Source organism: Gopherus evgoodei, chromosome 18 (assembly GCF_007399415.2).
Source record: "Gopherus evgoodei ecotype Sinaloan lineage chromosome 18, rGopEvg1_v1.p, whole genome shotgun sequence".
NCBI lineage: Eukaryota > Metazoa > Chordata > Testudines > Testudinidae > Gopherus > Gopherus evgoodei.
The window spans coordinates 7984108-8005870 of NC_044339.1; the positions used below are offsets into that span (position 1 = coordinate 7984108).

A 21763-nucleotide genomic window follows, 5' to 3' on the forward strand; every position below is an offset into this window, starting at 1 on the left:
ATGATTAAGCTGCCCATTAAAAAATAATCTCATCAAGCTACAGTACCTAATTGTGCTCTTCTTGAACTGGGAACAAGGGGTTAAAGAGCTGCAAATTCCTGTAATCAAAAGGTGTAAGAGACTGTTCTCTAAATACACCACTACTAGTGAATGTTTCCCAAACACAATGAGGTGACTAATTGGAGAAAGGAAAGGAGGAAAGTTCTAGCAAAGGAATGCCAGTCACTGTTTGACTGTGGGACAATACTGCAAGTGCTGCTGGGGGAGAGAGAGAGGGGCTAAGTGAGCTCTAAGTGCCAGCTGTGGATGGTCCATTACCTCAGCCCATTAACGATGTCCTTTGTTTTTCCAAAATAAATCTCATTCAGCGTACTTCTGATTTTGTTTTCCATGTCCTAGAAGAAAGGGAGAAGCCAGCCTATTAATCACTGCAGTTGTTTCTATGGTTATTAGAAGTTACCCTTTCACCGGCTCAGTTGACTGTACTGAGATACAATGCTTTCCACAGCATGATTTGGCCCACTGCAGCCTGTTATTTAAGTTTTCACGTCAGCCTGTGTGCCCCACTTCTCCTAACAGCTGGAGATTCAGCTCACATTAGTGTCTGAGGATTTGCTTTGCTCCTGGTTACGGTGGAAGGCTACACACACAAAATACCTGTCCAGGACCACAAGAGGGCAGTTTTTGTTCAGGGATCCAACTCCTTGCTTATATCCCGCTGCAAAGAGGACAGCCCATCCACCCCCTCTTATTAGTTTCAATCCCTAACAGAACAAACTCCCAGGTTCTGAGTCAGCCATTTAAGGAACCCAAGAGGTCAAGGGTTCTACAGAACAAAGTTGAATTCTCCGAGCTGGTGGCTAATGGTACAACTGCAATATGTTTCAAAGTGATAACTTTCTCCCCCAGCAAAACTTCAATCTGGCCTGAATCACTGAAAACCCCTCCTCTGACAAAAGGCCCAAAATCAAGTGTGTTTTATCCTTGACGCTTTGAGTGTCTGGCGGTCTTTAGCAACAGTATTATGCGCACACTAATTTAACTAAGGATTTTCTCCCCTCCTTCCAAAGTAAGTGACTATGAAGCCTGAAATCAATGAGGATAAGAGTTTCTTTCTAGAATATGATGTGGTAAAACAGCCACCAGGTGCTGCTCCACACCCCTTTTCCAGCAACTGATGCAATCTTATCCTTGACTCTTAGTACACTGAGGATAAGACTGACAATTGCAATTAAGTCAAGTGCTGTGAAAAACAACTGCAGCGCGCTTAATGAGCACTTCCTACGTGCTGACATGTCAGCTGAAAGGCAGCGCGGTATACTATGGCATGGCTTTAAGTAATTCTGTCAAAAACAATGACTCTGTAAGTGACTCCAGGTGGGAAAGTGTTTACTAATACTAAGGACACGGCCATTTCATTTGCAGGAAGGTTATTATTGTATTGAGTGGGGGAAGAGAGGTAAGGAAGGAGTGACTAGAATTGTGCAGGAAGGACCTTTCACAGCTAAGAACTATTGTGAAGCACACAAAGCGCCTTAACTCAGACAGCAAAGATGGCTGGGAAATTTAGCCTCGGTACAACGTAAGTTACTAGAGCTGCGATGGTCCCAGTGTACTTACCTCTACCAAGCGTCCAATATTGGCTATGTGTGGAGAGGAATCGCTCACAGTTTCATCTTTCTCCATCTGATGAGAAAAGAAACAGAACCAGTTGTAATGGAGAAACAAGGTGGGAAGGGATACACGATAGTTCCACATACTAACAGCAGGGATGGGAGAATGTGGTTAAATGCCAGAGTTGTAGAGTAAATGCAGCCTTTTTCAGAATAAGGTCAGGTATAAAATGCATATGGTTTGTTAGCCAAATGGGAAACCCCAAAAGTACAAATCTCATTAGTTACCAGTACACCAGCCAACTCAAGCAACCATCTCACATGAAGAACAAGCCATCCCCAGGCTGGAGACAGGGTCATGTTGGTGCTTCCTTTAAACGTTTCTCAGTAATCCCATTTCACCCGCAGTAACCGCACAGTACCATGAGAGACCCTTTCTGTTTGCACCAGCACTAACCTATCATCTCTAAAGGGGATAAATGTATATTGCAGAGTTGGCCATGATGTGGCTGCAGTAGATACACAATGCATGCAATTATTCTTTGATGGGGACAGAAAGAAGGGGAACACAGCAGCTGTCTGGATTCATAGAACAATGGAGCTACTGATGAGGTGCACATTGGAAGGAGCTGTGAGTCTAACATCTGGGGTCTGTCCCTGTAAAAAAAGCTGTTTTTTATTCTTCATCTCAGCCCTATTTCTAACCACATACGGGAGCAAATTCAGTATTTTCAGATCTTCCCAGTTATCTGCACTTTGGAAATTATTTATCTTCCAACAGAAGTGGGAGGAATACTGTGGATGTCCCAAGCTGCTATGGTTTGGGAAGGAAAGACCACAGCAGTCTGCTAAAATTAGAGATAATTTAGATTACTGCCAGCCTTCAGCTGCTACCAGACTTCAGGCGCACACAGAAATAGGAAGTTCCACCAAAATTCATCTCTTATTAGAAAGAGCAAAGGTGTTTTAGACACTAAGTGCTTGGCATGGAGGGTTCTACTTTGCAAGGCGCATAGAGTTAACACTTTGACCATTTAACACGAAGTTTCTGCAACCAAGACAAAGTTAAGCCCCATTACTGATGCTATTGTTTTAATGAATAAAATCCCCAATTATGCACTGTAGAACACCTGCTTAGGGAAGTCTGAACAGGGGACAGCAATGAGCCAACTGAGACTTTGAACCCCTTTCCCCACTGAGAGTAAGTTAAAGCTGACACTAGAATGCCATGTTCCCTTTACAAGCTCTGCCTCTACTTAAAGCAACCTAAGGCAGCATTCCTCTGGAGACCACAGCGGGCCCCAAGTAATCTGTAAACTTGTGGTGCTACTGAAGAGATTGGATCCTCTGCTGCCTTAGGTGAAAATTCTTCTCGCTAAATGCAGATATGCTGCCAACCAGTGAATATCAGTCCTAGGACAGGCAACGGATACAGATGTGCTGACAAGGCATAAAAACAAAGATGATGTTGTAGACGGGATTCATCAGAGAGTTTCAGTAACCCACTGAATTCTCTTATCCATCTGTTCCTGTCCCTTCCTCAAGGTCTAGTCTGGAAATCTAGAGCAGCTACAGATTTCTCCTTTTAAGTTAAGTGTCTAACAAGCCTGGAGGTGCATTTAATTAAGTTTGAGCCTTGAAGGCAAAAAATAACCTGGGAGGTGAGGAGGGAGAGAGGGGGGAAGAAGAAAGTTTCATTTTCCCCTTAGATTACACAGTCAGATTGTTTACATACCATAGAGACCTGTTGCCTAGAAAAAGGATCTGACTGCGGAGAGGATGAACATAAATCTGAACTATACAAGCACACATTATGGTGAAGCTGGGGGAGCCATCAGTAAATTGACCAAATCTGGGACACTGGGGGCACTGGCAATGGTTGATTTACTTCCACAGGCTCCCCACTGCATCTCCTCCACACCTGGACAGGCCCCGCTCACTGGCAAAACACAATCTGAAAATAGAATTATTTTTGTAAAACGTATTTTATTACGTCTCCATAAAATCTGCTGCCAGAAGGAAAACATTTTTATGTGCTGTAGAAGCCCAGATGTTATGAGAGGCTGTTTTAAGGGAGTTCGGAGTCAGTCCGCAGCCATGTTATACAAACAGCAGCTTTTTTTCTTTTAAAAGGCTCCTTCAGTGGGCTGTTAATGTAAGATTTCAAGCAGAAAGCCTACAGCTGCTACAAAAGGGGGTTAATTTACTTTGGAGGGGAAATTCCATTCTGCAAGTTGATGTTAACAAGCAGCTCGTCTTCCCACTGTCACTCCCCATCTGCCAATGAGCTCAGTCAAAAAAAGTTAATACTCCAGAATGAGCCAAGTCCCATCTACATGTCTCAGTCACTCCTCTCCCATTTGAGATGCACACTAGCTGGCTTCCTTGCCTCATTTCCCGAGACATCTGCTGCAAGTCCAACTCTGAGGGAAGTTCGCTCTTCTGGGTATATTAAGCTCCGGATAGCTAGTTGGAGACTTGGGACGTCTCACATGCAGAATACAGCAGCTGTCTGGACTTTTTGCAAGGTTATTTGCAGGAAAAGAAGATAAGATGAAAGAGAAATCTAAGTTGGATAAGTATTTTGGTCCATCATGAGTGTCCCTGAGAATAGTAGAAAAGATTTGAAGAAAATTTATCCATGTCACTCTGAAGAACCCCAATCAATGTATACAGCTATTGTGGAATGGAGCAATGCAAACTTCTCTAAGGGGATTTAAAATGACCAGTTTTGCCCAAAGGTTCACAAGCCTGGGCCAGCAGGCAGAGAATGAGATAGAGGTGGGAAAAATGTCTAAATGTTTGGACACCAAGTGAAGCAAAACTAGGCAGTTTCTACTAAGTTTGATTCTAAATTAAAAGCAGATGCCCCAAAGTAAAATTGAGGGTGTAAACGTCACATATCCCAATACTGCTAGTTTTGCAGAACTCCACTGAAGATTTCTGTTTGTGCATGGCCTTCAAATGTACCTATTCAAGCAGTGCAGCCTAAATATGCCCTTCCTCTTTCCCAGAATTGTATATTCAAAGCCTTAAACTACCCATCTTGTGATGGTAAACCAGTTCTGCACCCTGCTGGTCTATGCATGCTCTTCCCTCCCTCCCGCTCCCAGCTATTATGTGACTGGACAACTGGAAAGTCTGACAAATTCACATGAAGAAGCAGAAGGAATTCCCTGTGCAATTACCAGTGAATATCATCCATTCTATTGTACCCCAAAATGTTACGCATGTAGCAAACAGGGCAACCCATTCAAACTAGTATTTTTACTCAAGTCGGATCTGAACCTGAACATACATTTTGTCCTGCATACTGAACCTGAACTGGAACTGGGGAAGAAAAATAAAAAGTGTGTTACTTGTTAGAATAAAAGTTCAGCATTTTTTAAGCTGACTATTTATAAAAACAAAACAAAAACAAAACACCACACCACACACTACTGTGATCTTATTTTCATTATAAAATAACATGCATGAGAATGCTACCAGAAAGGCCTGCCTCTGTTCAAGGAGAAAAAATGATTATTCACCTTCTCGAAACTGTTGTTCTTCAAGACATGTTGTTCATGTCCATTCCAATCAGGTGTGTGCATGTGCAGGGTAGCCAGAAGATTTTTCCCTAGCAGCATCTGTTGGGTTGGTCCGGACACTCCCTGGAGTCGCGGCTTCATGGCGCTCAATATAGAGCCCTGTTGACTTGCCACCCCTTCAGTTCCTCCTTGCTGGCTACTCTGACAGAGGGATAGAACGGTGGGTATTGGAACGGACATGAACAATACATCTCAAGGAACAACAGTTACAAGAGGTTGAAAAAATGTTTTTTTCTTCTTACTAAGTGCTTGTTCATGTCGATTCCAATCAGTTGACTCAAGCCCAAATTCAGGAGGTGGGGGTTAGAGTCTTCCACTGATTGGAGCCCTGCTCATCCGAAGGCTGCATCATCTCTGGCCTGCTGGGTAGTCACATAGTGCATGGCGAAAGTATGGAACGAGGACTACATCCCCGCCCTGCAGATTTCCTGAGTGGGAACCTGAGCCAGGAACGCTGTTGATGACGCCTGCGCCGTAGTGGACTGTGCAGCGATTGGGGGTGCGGGAACACCGGCCAGGTTGTAGCACTCATGAATACAGGACACGATCCGTGACGAGATGCGTTGTGACAACACAGGCTACCTTCCATTCTGTCCACCAATGACACGAACAACTGGACCGATTTTCTGGACGGTTTTGTTCTCGATGTAAAAGGCCAGCACCCTGCGGACATCCAGAGAGTGGAGCCTCTGCTCCCTGCTGCTGGAATGCGGCTTAGGGTAGAACACCGGGAGAAAGATGTCCTGGCTGATGCGGAACTGCGACACAACCTTCAGGAGAAAAGCAGGTTGAGGCCTGAGCTGAACTTTGTCTTTATAGAACACGGTGTAGGGAAGCTCTGATGTTAGAGCCCTGAGCTCAGGCCTCTCCTGGCTGAGGTTATCACTACCAGAAACACCATCTTGTAAGAGAGGAAGAGTAGGGAGCATGTCACTAATGGTTCAAAGGTGGGCTCATGAGCCTACAGAGGACCAGGTTGAGGTCCCAAGCAGGGACAGGCTGACGGATGCTAGGGTATAGCCTGTCGAGCCCTTTTAAGAACCTGCTGACCATAGGGTTATCAAACACAGAGTGACCCTCTGTGCCCAGGTGGAAGGCCGAGATGGTGGCTAAGTGCACCCTCACTGATGACAACCAATGCCCACGCTGCTTCAGAAGGAGGAGGTAATTCAGAATAAGTGACACTGAGGCAAGCATCAGGGACAAATGGTGCTGTGCCAACCAGACTGAAAATCTCTTCCCCTTTGCAAGGTATGTGGCTCTTGTAGAGGGTTTTCTGCTGTCAAGGAGGACCTGTCTTACTTGGTATGAACAGGAAAGCTCCATCAGGTCCAACCATGGAGAAGCCATGAGGTGAAGTGACTCAACATTCGGATGCTCAAGACGACTGTGATCCTGTGTCAGAAGCTCCAGGAAGAGCAGAAGAGTAATTGGGGGTTCCATGTCTAGGAGAGAGGTGTACTTGTGCTGATGGGGCCAGGCTGGAGCTATCAATATGACATGAGCTTGTTCTCTCTGGATCTTGACGAGTACTTTGTGAACGAGTGGTATGGGCGGACAGGTGTATAGGAGATAACCTCCCCACGGGAAGAGGAACACATCTGCGCTGGAGCCTGGGCTGTGATTTTGGAAGGATCAGAACTGCTGGCACTTCCTGTTGTGTCGTGTGGTGAATAGGTCTATCTGGGGAAAGCTCCAGCTCTGGAAGATTGAAATCATGACGTCTGGGCGAAGGGACCACTCGTGGCTGAGGTGATCTGTCAGCTCATTCTGTAACCCAGGAAGGTACGATGCGTGCAGGTGTATTGAATGTTCTACACAGAAGTCCCACAGCATGAGGGCTTCCTGGCACAGGGGAGAGGAGCGTACACCCTGCCGTTTGCGGATATAGAACATTGCTGTTGTATTGTCCGTCATGACCTGAAATCGCTATTGGTGCCAAGATCAAAAGAGTCACTGGTGCCAGCAATGGTGACGCAGCTGATGGCGTTGGGATGTGGGCAGGCGCTGAACTGAGCTGCATGGGTGACGGTGGGACTAATGTGGCTGAGGTCACTGAAGGCTCTGCGAAGCAGTGCCCGTGGATCCCTCCCTGGCTCTCATAAAAGGCCCAGGGGGTCCAAAATGGCCACTGTGATGGATTCTGCCACTGAGGTGGCCACGCCTGGAGCAACTAAGCTCTCTGTCCCAGTGGGCCAGTGCCAAAGGATGTGGAGAGGGGGAATGCCTGGACATCATTGCCAACTTCCCTCCTGACTACACCTGGGGGCGGGGTGGGACCGCCAGAGGTTGCTCCCTACTAGGAGGGGCGCTGTAAGGTGCAGCAGATCCAGAGCAGCTTCAAAAGCTTCCAGCATCGAAGGAAGTGGTAGCTGCTGGCCGGTAGAGACCAGTGAACATGGGGGGCCTGGACTCAACTGCTTCGTCTGGGGATCTCGAGCTGTGGCTCGCCTGGGGTCTCACTTCCTTAGTGTTAGCCGGGGGTGACTGACTGGCAAGCTTCTTTTTCTTCTGCGGCACCGTCCTGATGCCAAGCGTCCCAGGACGAGTCCCTTCTTGGCACCGAACTCGACGATGACACCGGAGCGCTCCGCCTTGAGGAGGAAGTGCTAGGAGCCCGGTCCCGAGCCTGGGTCTGAATGGGGACGTAGAGCTGCCTCCATGAGGATCACTTTAAGCCGCTGCTCCCTCTCTTTAAGAGTTCTAGGGTGGAACTTGCAGCAGATCTTACAGCAATACTTTTGGTGACCCTCCCCATGGCATCATAAACACGAGGAATGTGGATCACTTTTTGGCACGAGCTTCATGCAGACCACACAGTTCTTAAACCCCCGGGACTGCAGCACACCATGGCTTCAGGGAGTCAGAAGAAGGGTAGAAACCCCCAACAACTCTAACTACTAACTATTAAATACTAAGATAAACTAACTGGAGTTGAATGCGCTTGCTAAAGCAAGGGCTAGGGGAAGTTCCAGTCACCGTCGCTGGCATAACAAGGAACAGAGGGGGTGGAGGATCAGCAGGGCTCTATATTGAGCGCCATGAAGGCACAGCTCCAGGGGGCGCCTGGACTGACCCGATGGATGCTGCTATGGGAAAAATCTTCCAGCTACTGTGCACGTGCGCACACCTGATTGGAATCGACATGAACAAACGCTCAAAGAAGAACAGAAGGAGGCCAGCCCATGAATAGGGAGAGGGGAAGCTTAGGAGCTGCCTGCACACCACATGAGGCAGCCAGAGGGCACAGCGGTTGAACCACCACCTCTGAGTACATCCACACAGCAATGAAAAACCCACAGCGAATCCCAGAGCCCAAGTCAGCTGGCTCGGACTGCAGGGCTAAAAACAGGCGTGTAGACATTTGGGTCCAGGCTGGAGCCTGGGCTCTGAAACCTGAGGAGATGGGAGGCTCCAGTGGAGCCTGCATGTCTACACGGCTACTTTTAGCCCCGCGAGCCTGAGCCAGATGACCCGGGCTCTGAAACTTTGTGCTGTGGGTCTTTTATTGCTGGATAGAAGAACGCTCTGAGGCTCCCTCCAGGGAGAGAAGAGGTGGAATGCTCCCTGGTCCCGGAATACCTCTCCAGGCCCAAGGTAATGGGTCTGCAACCCTTCTCCCCCTTAGGACAGGCCTCCTCCCACCCATCCCCAAGCAGCTTCTCCCTCCAGATATTTCACTTGAGGCAGGGCCCATTCCCCAAACTCAAATTTATCCATTCACTGCAAACACCCAATATGAAAGAGCGAACACTGGAAGCTGTCTAGTTTGCTCAAATAAATACCTCATAGAAAAATAATCGTTTTTATTTGGCAACAGAAAAATACTAGGAAAACTCATGTAAAGTTAAAGATAAAAATAAACAAATGGCCAAAAATCAAAATAGTTTCAACTTTAAGTTTCAACTCTCTCTTTTTTTAAATTTACTTCCAATAAGACTGAAATATGTTTTGAACCAGTTCAAAGCGGTTACTGAATTGTTTTTTTGGGTGGCTTGAATTGAAATGAAACCCAAATACACAGAATGCAATTGAACTCAAACCTGAACTGAACCAAAATAAATACTGGTTCGATTCCCTGCTCCAGAGACAGCACATTTAGGAAACTGGGCATCTGCTAAGGGGGAGGCACAAGGTCTGTGACTACCACAAGTTTTAAGATCCCTCTGGTGGAAATACATTCCCCTACTTCTCACTTCGTTCTACAACATCTGGAAATCAGTGGGATAGGCCTTTACATGAAAGCTCTATTTGATTAAAATATATGGCTTGCCTAATTGCAAAGCCCAAGCTTGGGAGGATTTTCCTATTATGATAAATGGCAGAATGTCTGTGCTGGTGTTTTATTGCACAGCGATATATCACAGGGCACTTATTCCTGAACACAGGGAAAGCTCAGCTTGCAACAGACCAGCCTTCATTTAGCAGTGCAAATGTTCCACCTTCACTATTTACGTATTTCAAATCTGAAAATCAACACACACATCTGCAGTGCTTTAATCTGAAATCCCAGGCTACATTTCCCCCACAGATTTATATTCTTCCCTTCCCACACCTCCAGATGTGGATAAACTATAGCTTGTGAGCCAGCTTCCTTCTCAGCAAACTAGCACTTCCTTGCAATGTTCAACCTCACTTAACAAAAAACACACAGGTTCTTTGTGCATAAGAGTCTCAGAAAGGCACCTGTTAGTCTTACCTCTAAGCTGGGAGCATCAAAGCTTTGCCCAACCAAAGGCTATTTTGATTATTTGCCAGGAGCCTGAAGGCTACACCTACTTTGCATAAACTGGAGCAAGTTTGAGCAAGCTGCTCTTACCTTGAATAAAAGTGGAGACTGCTGAAATCACACCTCAGTTCCCCCCACCCCAAAAACACATTGCCTATCACACTCCACAAGCATTTCCAATGTGTAAAAAAAGGCAAAGCCATCATGTCTGTCAGAAACTGATATAACACACAGCATCTGCCCAGCATCAGACCTCAACATGTATGGGGTTTACTTGTATCCACTGGAGGACAGCATTTGACCTAAATACAGCTGGTATTTTTTCTGTTCCCTGTAGGAGCTGCACCTTTATCTGTAATTTAAAGATGGCCTGTTTCACTTTCAGCTGTGCACTACTTCCTTCTGTCGTTCCCAGTCAATGCAGCCTACATATAAGTGACTGATTCACTCTGTCTCTTTCTGAGTTGCAGCCTCAGCCCTCATATTTACTGAAGCCTGCCAGTGTCGGATGTGAAGCTGGAAGTTACTTCCTCCGTCCTGGCCTGCACTGCTTTAATTTGGAGTTCTCTTGAACTGCGTCCAAGCTTGTCTTCAGAACATAAAGTGCCTGGGACTGCATCCTGGTTTAGGCAACTGCAAAAATAAAGTTTTCATGCTGACATTTCATGCCATTTGTGGAAGAATTCTGGTGGCAAAAGTCTATCTTTTCTCCTTTCAGTCCAACAGAAGTCTAGTTCTGCAACGAATCAGAGGGTGTCTATATTTCCCTTGCATAAGCCGATACATAAGTAGAAGGGCTGTTCTGCACAGATTTCTTTATGAAGCACCTTTACAAAGTCACCTTCTAACCTTCTACTTGAAAATTATAATCAGTGGATCATGGAACAATATAGAGCTATTCAGGAAATTGTCTTCTTATTCCTACAGTAATTTTTGTAATTTCAATAGTTTTTCCCATCTTGAATCAGGAAAAAGGTAAAAATCTCAAAAAAATTCACAAAACGGAAAAGCTCAAAAAGTTTCTGATCAAGTCAATCAAAACATTGTTTCAACTTCAATCTTCTTACAGTAAAAAAATATAATTTCAAAACAAACATTGTTTGAAACAAAATATTTCATTTTTGGTTTGAGATGCATCAAATCAACTTTAAAGAAACAAAAAATGTTTTCCTCTCTCCAATCAGAAGCAAAGCAAAGTTTCCCCTGCAAATTTTATTTTTTAAAAATTCATCTTACATAACCACCTCCAAATATTAAAAACAGACAGTTCATAAATGCAAAAAAAGTACTGTTGTGGCATATGGAGTGGTGCAGAATTGCAATATGTATTTAAATAGCAAAACCTTTAGAGCTGTCAAGGATTCTTGTTTCAATGGATAAGAACAGGTATGCCACGCAGTGAGAGTGTCATGCAAATATATTTCACAGTGAAGTTACAGTGTCACTAAATTCACAATGGGTTACATATTTATTGTCAATATAATTTTGCCAGAGTATAACATCCAGATTATTCTAAAGGTTGGATTAGGGCACTCAGGAAATGACTTGGGTAAAGTCACTCATAATAAAATAATTTGGAAAATAAACAGAAAGTTCTTCTCAAACTAGAATATACATTTTTCAGGAATAACCTGTGACCCTTCAAATACATAAGCAGTTTGGACAGCAATAGGATTCTATAGCAGAAACGCAGAGACCCACTATTCTAAAGAAACACAAAGGAATCCAGATGAAAGCAATAACAAAAGTAAGGAAGAAGTCCAGAGCAGGATTTATATGGTTCCTGTGCTTGGCAACAATACTCTGCCAATGGGAAATGGCTGCAGAAGAGAGTACCATGTGAGAATTGAGAAAGAAAAACTCCCTGACCCCACTATCCAGGCATGTAACAGTAATGCTGAATTGGCCACATCAAGAGTAACCTCAGGCACAGTACAGACAACAGGAATGGGAATTAGCGAGGAGCAAGTGTTTCCATTCCAAACCGCACATGGTTCCCACAGCACAGCACCGTAACATTTCAATGTGAGACTTGCCCAGCTATTTGCAGCTGCCAGAGCAGGTAAATTTGGAGGCATTACATTAGCTGTTCCTTTGCACCCGCTTCTTCCTCCAAGGTAGTCACTGGTGGAAAGTACACAATGTGTGACAAGGAGACCAAACTGGTTTCAAACTATGACTCTTGGCAGAATTCCCTTTTGAGGCATCAAAAACTTCTCTGGCATCAAATCACAAGACAGAGTATTTTGAAGCTAGTGAACACTTAGAAGGTTGCAGTGAAACAAGGACAGATCTGCTATTCTTGTTTCAGGCCTCAAGGTGGTCAAATATAGTACTAATTTAAATGGAGAGTTAACCAAAACAATAGCCAAAGTTATTTCAAAACTATACTGGTGACCCTAAACTACAGTATCTTGAAAATTGGATCTTTCCATTGACATTAAGGACCTGATTCGATTAAAAACATGATTTTACATGTTGAACTTTATGGTAGACTGCATAAAAAGCCTACCAAGGAAAATATATAGTGCTGTTCCTAGGCATAAGATACCCCCTTAGGTGATGGGATACACAGGGTTTAAAGCATGAAGAGAAAAGTACTCTAGCTGACAACTCCAGCCACCTTAAAGCAAACTGCTTATGCACGATACCCTAGACAGACAGACAGACAACTATGTCAGAACTCCTGCACACGCAGCATGGTAGCTCTTCAGAAGAGACAAAAGATTTACTGATAATCCATTTGCACTGGATTCTGACAACGTTATTATTCACTATGGCATTTGTAGAGCAAAAAAATCTCAGACCTGAAGCTAATTTGAGTTTCAGAATTTTCCATTGTTTGTGCAGAAGTAGTGCATCATTTCCCTAGTGGCTTTTTTATAGTTACTTACATTGGAAGCAGGCCTCCGCTTTAATGCATCACATATGAATTACATGATCTGCTGTTAAAATGACGACAGAAGCATGAATTTCCTCATTAAAGCTCAGAGAGTGAAAGTCCAACCAAACAAAGCCTAGTAAGTGCAGGCCAAGGGATACTGAGGACAAGCACTCAACAGGCTATTGTTTTCCTTGGCATGAGTTGTCATGCAGTGCAAGGCCATGGCCACAGTCAAATCATTGGTTTCCATTCCACAGCTAAGATTGAAAGTATCAAGAAGGCCTAGTGATAATTATTTATCCCAGTCATCAAAACCCAAGTATTAACATTTTAAACAGTATGTAATGCACAATGTCTCCAGACGCAAATTTTTGCTTTCCCATCATTTTCTTCTGCAACATCAACAGGGAAAAATAATGCACGTCTATGGCAAATTTTTGGTGCTTCCAATAGCAACACAGTGCTTCAGTTCTGCTATGTGGATACATCCCCTTTCCCCGCCTTTACACCTGGCACAGATACTCACTGCAATATGAACTGTTCTATTCATTTCAGAGTACGCACTGGCTGCCTTATCACAGGCAATGTGTGTTTTGGAAATTCTCGTTGTGGAGCTGAATTGCTGGCCACCATCAGTATTTCAATTAACCACTACTGCCCATAAAATGTGCCTTCGACAGCCACACTTATGACTATTGAGATAAATTGGGCACCCTACTCCCAAAAGATTGACCTTTTTCTGCAAAGGCAATGCAGTTAAAATGCTGGTGTGAAGAACCAACAATTAAAGTGACGGATCAACAGGATTTGTTTTACAACATTCAGGTACAGCAGCAGCCAAACACACTTCTACAAGTACTGCATGTTTGAAGTCTTAGGAAAAATGCAAAGAAAGTTATTATAATCAACAAACAAAATAATTCTACAGAACATGCAAGATACAGCAGTAATCTCACGGGCCAGGTTGGCTTTAGATAGAGACATTTTTATAATGCGCCAGATCTTGTAAGGGCAGGCATGAGCAAAATGAACAAGTCCATCTGTAGTTATGTAATATCTAACCTAAATAATATTAATCAGGAAAGCATGCAAGTAGAAGCTGTGAAAATTCAGCAAGGCCACTTCAAACACATTAAGACTGACAAGGAAACCCAAATTCCTACTGAATTTATGATTTTTGTTAAGAATGTTACCACCATCAAGAGAAGTTTCATATGGTAACAGGATAAGCATTGAAAAGTGTTACTTGTCTTAATGAATTGCGATGGCAGGAGAACCCCCGGGTGTATACAGCACCTAGGACAATGGGGCCTCTCATCCTGACTGGGGCTTTTGAGTGCTATTGCAATACAAATAATAAAGGTGATGCCTTGAGCTTGTAAGACTCTGGGTATGTCTACAGAGGGATTTAAAAAAAAAAAAAAAAAGAAAGCTGTGGCTGGCCTGGGTCAGCTGACTCTGCTCACCAGGCTTGGGTTCCAGGGCCGAAGAAAAATAGCTGTATAGACATTTGGATTGGGGACCCTATAAGGATGGAGAGTTCCAGAGCTCAGGCTCCAGCCTGAGCTTGACCATCTAACAGCAATTTCTAGCCCCTCAACCCAAGCCCCGTGAGCCTGAGTCAGCTGTGGCCATGCTGTGCGTCTTTTATCCCTTCACAGACGTATCCTCAAATGCTAGTATATTGTAGTACCTGTCTGGTAAGGCTTCCTCCGAGGTTCATGGTACCGGAACCAGTTTTGTTAGTTTGCAGCCACAGCATCACCGTGGAGGTCAACTTGTAATGGGCAGTGCGACCACTGGACTTTTCCTGAAAGGGAAGAGGAGGAAAAGAAGATGGAGAGACAAGTTAAAACATAAAACCTAAAAGCTGGCAAAGCATGGGGGAGTCACATCAGCAGCCACAGGACTGAAAAGCATAGCTGAATGGCCAGACTGAAGCCAATGTTTTATATCTTAAAATGCTCTCTCACAAACACTTTCCTAAAGGCAAATCTAGTTCAAGAAATTTACTCCCCAATGGCCCACTTTTATTACTTAATTAGTGATATCTATCTGCAGACGTTTAAATTAAAAAAAGCTCATGGTTACATGCACAGAAAAGAACATATTTTCAGTCTCTGAGATCTTTTTGATTACAGCCCTGACTTATCTTCATCCAAATTGCTTAAGGGACTTTTCAAAAATGAATACAGGAAAAGTTTACACAGCCCCAACATCACATTGCATTGTTCAGCGGAGCACCTGTACGCCTTTTGTCTGGAATTAACTGGCTTTTGTTTTCATTTAGGAATATCAGCTGCCTCACAGGATGTACCTGAACTTCTACCACATGAATGGAATCCCAGCATCCCTTAATCTTCTTTGATCCATCTCCAGCTTTCTTAATAAGGATCACACCAGCAAAGCCATGATCCAGATCCCAGAGGTAGACAGAGGAGACTCCACCTTCAAAATACCTGCAAGAAGAGAGCCAGTAAAAGATCCCAGATAAGCAAAAGTTCCCAGATTCCAGAACATTTTTTAGACTGCTGTTGACAGCCTACTAGATACCCAAGAACTTAAGCTTTCATAATTTTACGTAATTCATTTTAATAAAAACGACTGTACTTTTCTCTTAAGGAAAATAAAAGCCTTACATAGGTTAGTGAGAAACAGCTATTTATGGATATCTATCCAACTTGAGCGAACTAATCCTCCAATTCCAATTAACTGCAACAGCTGCTACAGAGCAAGCTACAAACCAAGCTGAAAGAAAGGGCTGTATTTTATAGTGAAAGTGTCTGGGAGTTTTTTATAGCAAAGTCTGCTAATTAAGACAAAAGGGAACAGATAGGTCACTTTACACTACAGTCTGAAGTTTGTGCGAAGAAAGCTGACATTTTGATTTACTGCTATCAGAGTTAGACTGAAACCGAAGTTCTTAGAAACGAAGGGCCAGTCAAACAATCTACAGAGGACCGTTGAGGCAGCCAGGGTCACTGCCATTGATAGCACCACACCAGGCATGGTGTAGTGAAGTTTCCAGATCTGGCTCAATTCTCTGAATACAAATCTCTGGGGTGGCCCGACAGGCTGTGCCAGGTATCCATGGACAGTTGGAGCATATGGTGTTGCTGGGATGGACAAAAACATCCCAGCACATGGCTGAAAAGAATGCACCTCTGCTTTTGAACACAAGTGATTGAAGGAAGGCCAGATCCCTGAGATGACATTTTACACAAAGTCAAACCAGTTTATGTTCAGGATTTAGGCCTGACAGCGCATACAGGATGTGTCCAGCCACTCCAAGTCTGCTTGTAAGAGGTTTGTGACCCATACAGCAACACAGATAGTACATAGACTTGACAGATCCTGAACTTATTTCAGCACAGAAGACATTTTTGCATCCCTAAGCAAGGCATGGATTTCATGCAGGAGGCTGGTACTTTGCCTGATGCCCACACTTAACGGCTGATGGTCACCCTGGAGCAGCTCAGGTGGAATACCATCAGGTCCTGCAGCACACCCATGCCATAAAACTTTTGGATGGGTCTTTTACATTTTGAGTGATGAAGGATGAAGTGTTTGTCTCTGGATCTACAGCCATGTGCTTTGCCAGGTCTCATAGCTCCAGACAGTCAATCAGAAATGCCTGGTTCAGCACATTTTCATAACATGTTTGTTGTTTTCCTTCTGTCCAGACCATGTTCATCGATGAAAAGGGAGACACATCTGATTTCTTGATGGGAGCATTAGAAGGCTGTTTATGGCTGCCACTCCGGCATGTGATGGCTCCACAGGCTGATGCAGATGGTCGTACTTTAAGTTGTCCTCTGCTATCTCCCAGAGAATTGATGTAGAGCCCACGGTCACATTTTGTCGTGCCCCAGAAAATGCTTTGCAGCTGTTTATGTACTTGGACATCTTGCTTGTGTGCTTCTGCCTTTTTCGCTAATGTATCAGAGACCTTTTCAGAAAGCCTAGGTTTCTTATATGACCATCTCATGCTAATTGTTCCATTGGTGGACATGTAATATAGCATTATGTATGCCACTTCAGGCAGGCAGTCTCCACGTTGTCCAAGAATATACTGAGGGCCACTGGCTAGGTTTAAATATTAATCCACCTGGTACCCTGCTTGGGAGCTGGTATAACCCAGAGAATAAACCTAAAACATTGAATCTCTCTTCTTTTGTGGCCAAAAAGTACATTCTTGCAAAACTGTGAGAACTATGAACACTGTAAAATCCCACACCTGCTCTTTTGCTGATCTAATTGCTTTACACTTTTCATACCACATTATACATGTGGTGGATGAAACATCTACTGTAAAGTAAACAGAGATAGTAGAGATTGGGGAGCATATGATTTACTTTTTGGTTTTAGTAGACTGCAACTGTAATCCTATAGCATTTTAGCACAATTACAGTTCCTTCTTCTCAACTTAGCAAGTGTCTACAGTGAATCTCAAGCTCTCCTTATGGAAGAGACGTAAAGCATGGATATTCTCCCACAGCATGCAGAAAACTGAGATGTTAGTAATTTAACTACTACAGCAAAGAATTTCAGTCCCTGCTTCTCTTAACTTTGTACTTATAGGAGTTTCCATGGCGCACACAACTATAAGAGTTCAACTCTCATGTCATAAGGCTTAAGATTTGTCACACCATTTAATAGCAGAGTTTTAATTTGGCTTTTGTTTCTGCTTTAGTGTTTAACTAGTCTCTCATACTGCTAGCTATTAGTCACAACTGGACCTAATGTGTGAACTACCAAGCTGACCATAATAGTGTGGTTCTAATGCATTGTCTGCTGTTCAGTCCGTCTGGTGCAAGTACAGGAAACTGAAAAAGCCAAGAGACAAGTGCTTATATAGCTGCAGACATCTAGTTCATTTTGTGAGTGCTCTTCATTCATATGCTCACCATGTACACTTATGGGTGTACACAATATCAGAAAATCCAAGTTTTGAGGAATGCAAGAGCAGATCACACAACTGAGAAGGCTGCTTGAGTGGTAGCCCCCTTCACTGGAATAGTGGCTCAGCAGCCAAGGGAAGGAAAATGTCACCCAGGTTAAACCGTTTTGCAGCCCTAACTTTAACTGCCTTTTGAGGAGCATGTAAATTTAAATGAACAAGTCATTTCATGTTTCCCTTCAGCAAGAAAGGAAAATCTCACTCCATTATTAACATGACAAAAATCTATTTTCTTTTACACAAGCCTGTTTTAACAACTGCATTTAAAGGTTTGATTTCACCTGCTGTTCATTTTGGATCTCTGGATATGCTACAGACAGTTTCAGAAGTAAAATGCGTCCTCCCCAATCAGTGCCCACAGAATAGTGTGAACAGACAAAGATTATTGTAAAGGAATGTGGCCTACTTTACTCAAATATTCTCTCTCCATCTGTAGGACACAAACCAAAGCTTAAAAACAAAAAAAACCCCACCACACCATAGACAGAGACACCAGCACTGCCCAAATTCTTCCTTATTGCACATATGTGCCATCATACCAAAGAATGCTGAAGACTGGGAGACAGGTATAAACAGTTAATTCAATACTACAGCAATTAGTGTCCAGTGAGGGACCTTCACTATGGATCAGCAAGCACAGATTTGGCATTTAGTAACAAAGCAGCATATAGTACTGTCCTATGGAGTATTGTTATCCAGAAACATCACCACAAATTAAAAAGGGAAAGCCTTTCAACTGAGCAGACATGCTGAAGCCAGAATTGAGTTACCAAAAAAAAGCCCTCACACTTTCCTGAAGCATCTGGGAATGAACTGTAACTTCTGCATTGATCGGTGTGCCTTGCCATTCCTCAGAAAACTGAAGTTCCAGCCTGACCGATGCTTCCTTGGAGAAGAGAGCAGAAGGGCTGAAAGGCTAGAGACAGGGACAGCTCTATGTATTTTGCTGCCCCAAGCACGGCATTCTGGTGGCTTTCCACACCGTGCCTGTGGGAGGTCCGCTGGTCCCGCAGCTTTGGTGTAGCTGCCACCAAATTGCTGCCGAATCCGCTGGACCAGTGGACCTCCCGCAGGCATGTCTCTGAAGGCTCCCTGACTGCCGCCCCCACAGCGACCAGCAGGCCGCTCATGACTGCTTGCCGCCCCAGGCACGCGCTTGGTGCACTAGTGTCTGGAGCCGCCCCTGGCTAGGGAATAGAAACTACATCTGCTTCCATAGCACGTGTACTAAAAATCACTGTGGGTGAACTGGCCGTCAGTGAGATTACTGAAGGGTATACAGACAGGGTATACATTTTATGAGTTTGCTATGAGCCTGAAACATTAATTAAGAAAGGGACTATAACAAGAAGGGTTTTTTTGTAAATTTATTCTTACCTACTGTACTTTGATCCTAATGACATGAAACAGAAAAAAATAATTTTTATGTGGTTCACATTTATGAGATTTTACAAAAAGGCTTTTGTGGGTATTTTAAGAATGTGCTAAAATGTTGTTTGAAACCACATAAAACTATCTGAAGAACCTCTCGCCAGAACTAACAGCACACACATGGAAACACTTTAACTAGTCTTTGTATATTTAATGAATCAAATATAGTATTAATATTGTTTTAAATACTAACATGCTATTTCAATAAAGTTACTTTGCCATAGCCAGCTAAGTTTTCTTGAGACCCAAATGATAATACAAACAATTTAAAGCAATCATGTTCAAGGGATAAATGTTAGCTGTATGCTTCACCAATATTTGATTATTCCAAAAATTCACTAGTTTTCCTGAAAAGAAAGTGTATATCACTGATCAGAAGCCTAGATTTCAGCCAGAGTCACATGGAGAATATATCTTAGGTTTCAGGTTCTATTTCTCCCTAATCAGTTTTTATAACCCATACTGATGTGGGACATGTCTGATAAATACATAAACCCTGGACATCATGTTTAGGGAACTTTCCTTTAGGCTTACTTTCTTCCCCCACCCCCCCATCCCCCAAAAATGATGATGCTACAGGTTAACAACAGAAAATTGGACAGAGATTGGCAGGAACTTAAATCTACATTTGTAAGCATGGATTTGCTGCACAAAGACTGGACTATGTCCAAGAAAGCTTCATCAGACACAGAAAAGAAAGAGGCACTTAATAAAAAATTAAGCAGAAAGATGGGCAACTGACTTGGAAAATTCTGCTGTATGGCATAAACTGATGCTTTCTATAATGAAGAAAGGAAATGCATGGCTGAACTGGAAATCAGGACCAGCTCAAGGGAACTAAACACAGCGAAGAACTGGAATCTACCAAGAGGCTCTTAGAACTGTTAGAACCTTCTCTGAGGTGACAGTCTACATTAATTCCTGTTCTTGACATATGCCCCTCTGAGCTTTCTAGATTGTTGTACGTGTAACTGCAGTCTTGAGCAGATTATTGTCCATCTTCCTCAGAAGCATCTGGTTGCTAGTCACTGTCAGAGAGAGGATACTGATTAGATGAACCACAGGTCTGACTCAATATGGCAATTCCTATCTTCCTGTGCAATTTCTGGTGCTTTGCAAGGCTTCCGAAATGTAAATACATTTTTCCAAAGCTAATAAGAATAGCTAGGAACTCAAGTCTTCTTCAGTTTAAGGACTGGATATCTCCAGATTATTCTTTGGCATGGAGGAAGGGGCAAGATTTTGTAGTAAGAGAATTCAAAAACAAAACATTTTGGTTGTGCTAACCACCCACCACCCTTTATCAGAAGGCTGCACTGCTGGTTGACACACTCCTATGTTATGGAGGCTTCAAGGGATAACCAACCTGCAATAAAGGCTGCTGCAACTGTTTCAAAGACTCAAAGTTATGTTTCAGGAAATATTTACTGTGCTCAAGAGGTTGATCCCTGGAGTTACTGAAAAGGCATTAGATCCAATAGATCAATAACTCTCGCCATCTAAAGTTCAGAGTAGCATGCCATTTTTCACTGGAACCCCTTTATAGTTTGAATGTCATGGTCAGGTAGAGAGATTTTATGTCCATTACTCTTCAACCACAGAACTCCTGGAAAAAAAGTCTTTTTACACAAAAAAAGTCACACTAAAAAAAATTTTTTTTAAATGACCTACTTTATGAATGTGAGAATAAAAAAATATTTAAGTTAAGAGAGATCCAAAGCTTTATGAAGTGTTTGAAGTTTAGGTGGGTGGACACATAGGATGGAAACTTGTTTAAGGAACTCTAGAGAGTAAAAGCTTGGCCAGAACAAAGCTATAACTTCAAGAGAGTTGGGTTGGGGAGGAAGTTTCCATTCTCTCCAATAGCACACCCTAAAAAAAAGGGACGGATTGATCACTTTATTTTACCACTGAAGACCAGATTAATAATGTTGTTGTTTGGGGCCATTGGAAAGCTCTTTCCACAAGGCTTGGTATGAATTTTGGACTATACACTGGGAAAGTGAGTTTCCATCACACTGCAATGAAAACAAGTTATGCCTCTCAATTTCGCTAGAACCAAATCACATCCATAAAAACACTTGGGCATTTTCCAGTGGGTAATCTAGTGCCAAAGACAGCGGGTGGGTTTTTGTATCTGGCTCATGACTCTGGCAGCACAACATTAAGCCACAAAACCCAATGCCAAGTACCAATACCATTTGTTTAGGAAAACCATTTTAAAATGTTAAGTGGTGTGTTAGACGGGATTTGGTAAAGTGACACTCTTCACTTTGATTTTTTCTAGATAATTATATAGATGCTTCTCGCAATTGCAGAGTGTAACAGGAACAGCTGGTCAGTGCACCTAGAGGAGAGTCTAAGTCTCTTGATATTGATAGAGGAAAAAGTCCTACTGTCTTCCAAAAATGCTTTTGAGCATTTGTCTACAAGCATTAAAATCAGCACCAAAAGGGCTGCTGTTTTCTGGCAGTTCTAATGGGTGACTGAATAATCACAGGGAGGTCAATGGAGGGGAGCCTATTTGATGGTAGAAGTTTCAGTGACTGGTAGGAC

The 21763-nt window shown here is 43.3% G+C and overlaps 2 protein-coding genes across 3 annotated transcripts in view; one reads left to right on the forward strand and one right to left on the reverse strand.

Annotated features, from left to right (window-relative positions):
* Nucleotides 1-15180, forward strand: part of SLC66A1 (solute carrier family 66 member 1) — a 46972-nt gene extending 31792 nt beyond the window's left edge. Inside the window, exon 11 of the mRNA XM_030537251.1 lies at nt 15107-15180. The gene's annotated coding sequence lies outside the window, so the exon portion shown is untranslated. The remainder of the gene's footprint in view (nt 1-15106) is intronic.
* The window catches only part of CAPZB (capping actin protein of muscle Z-line subunit beta), a 106536-nt gene that overhangs the window by 4635 nt on the left and 80138 nt on the right, over nt 1-21763 (reverse strand). For both annotated transcript variants that reach the window (XM_030537255.1, XM_030537254.1), the window contains exons 5-8: nt 15134-15275; nt 14510-14626; nt 1621-1686; nt 319-395 (exon numbers count right to left, since the gene is read on the reverse strand). In XM_030537255.1, coding sequence (XP_030393115.1) covers nt 319-395; nt 1621-1686; nt 14510-14626; nt 15134-15275 — 402 coding nt within the window. The remainder of the gene's footprint in view (nt 1-318; nt 396-1620; nt 1687-14509; nt 14627-15133; nt 15276-21763) is intronic.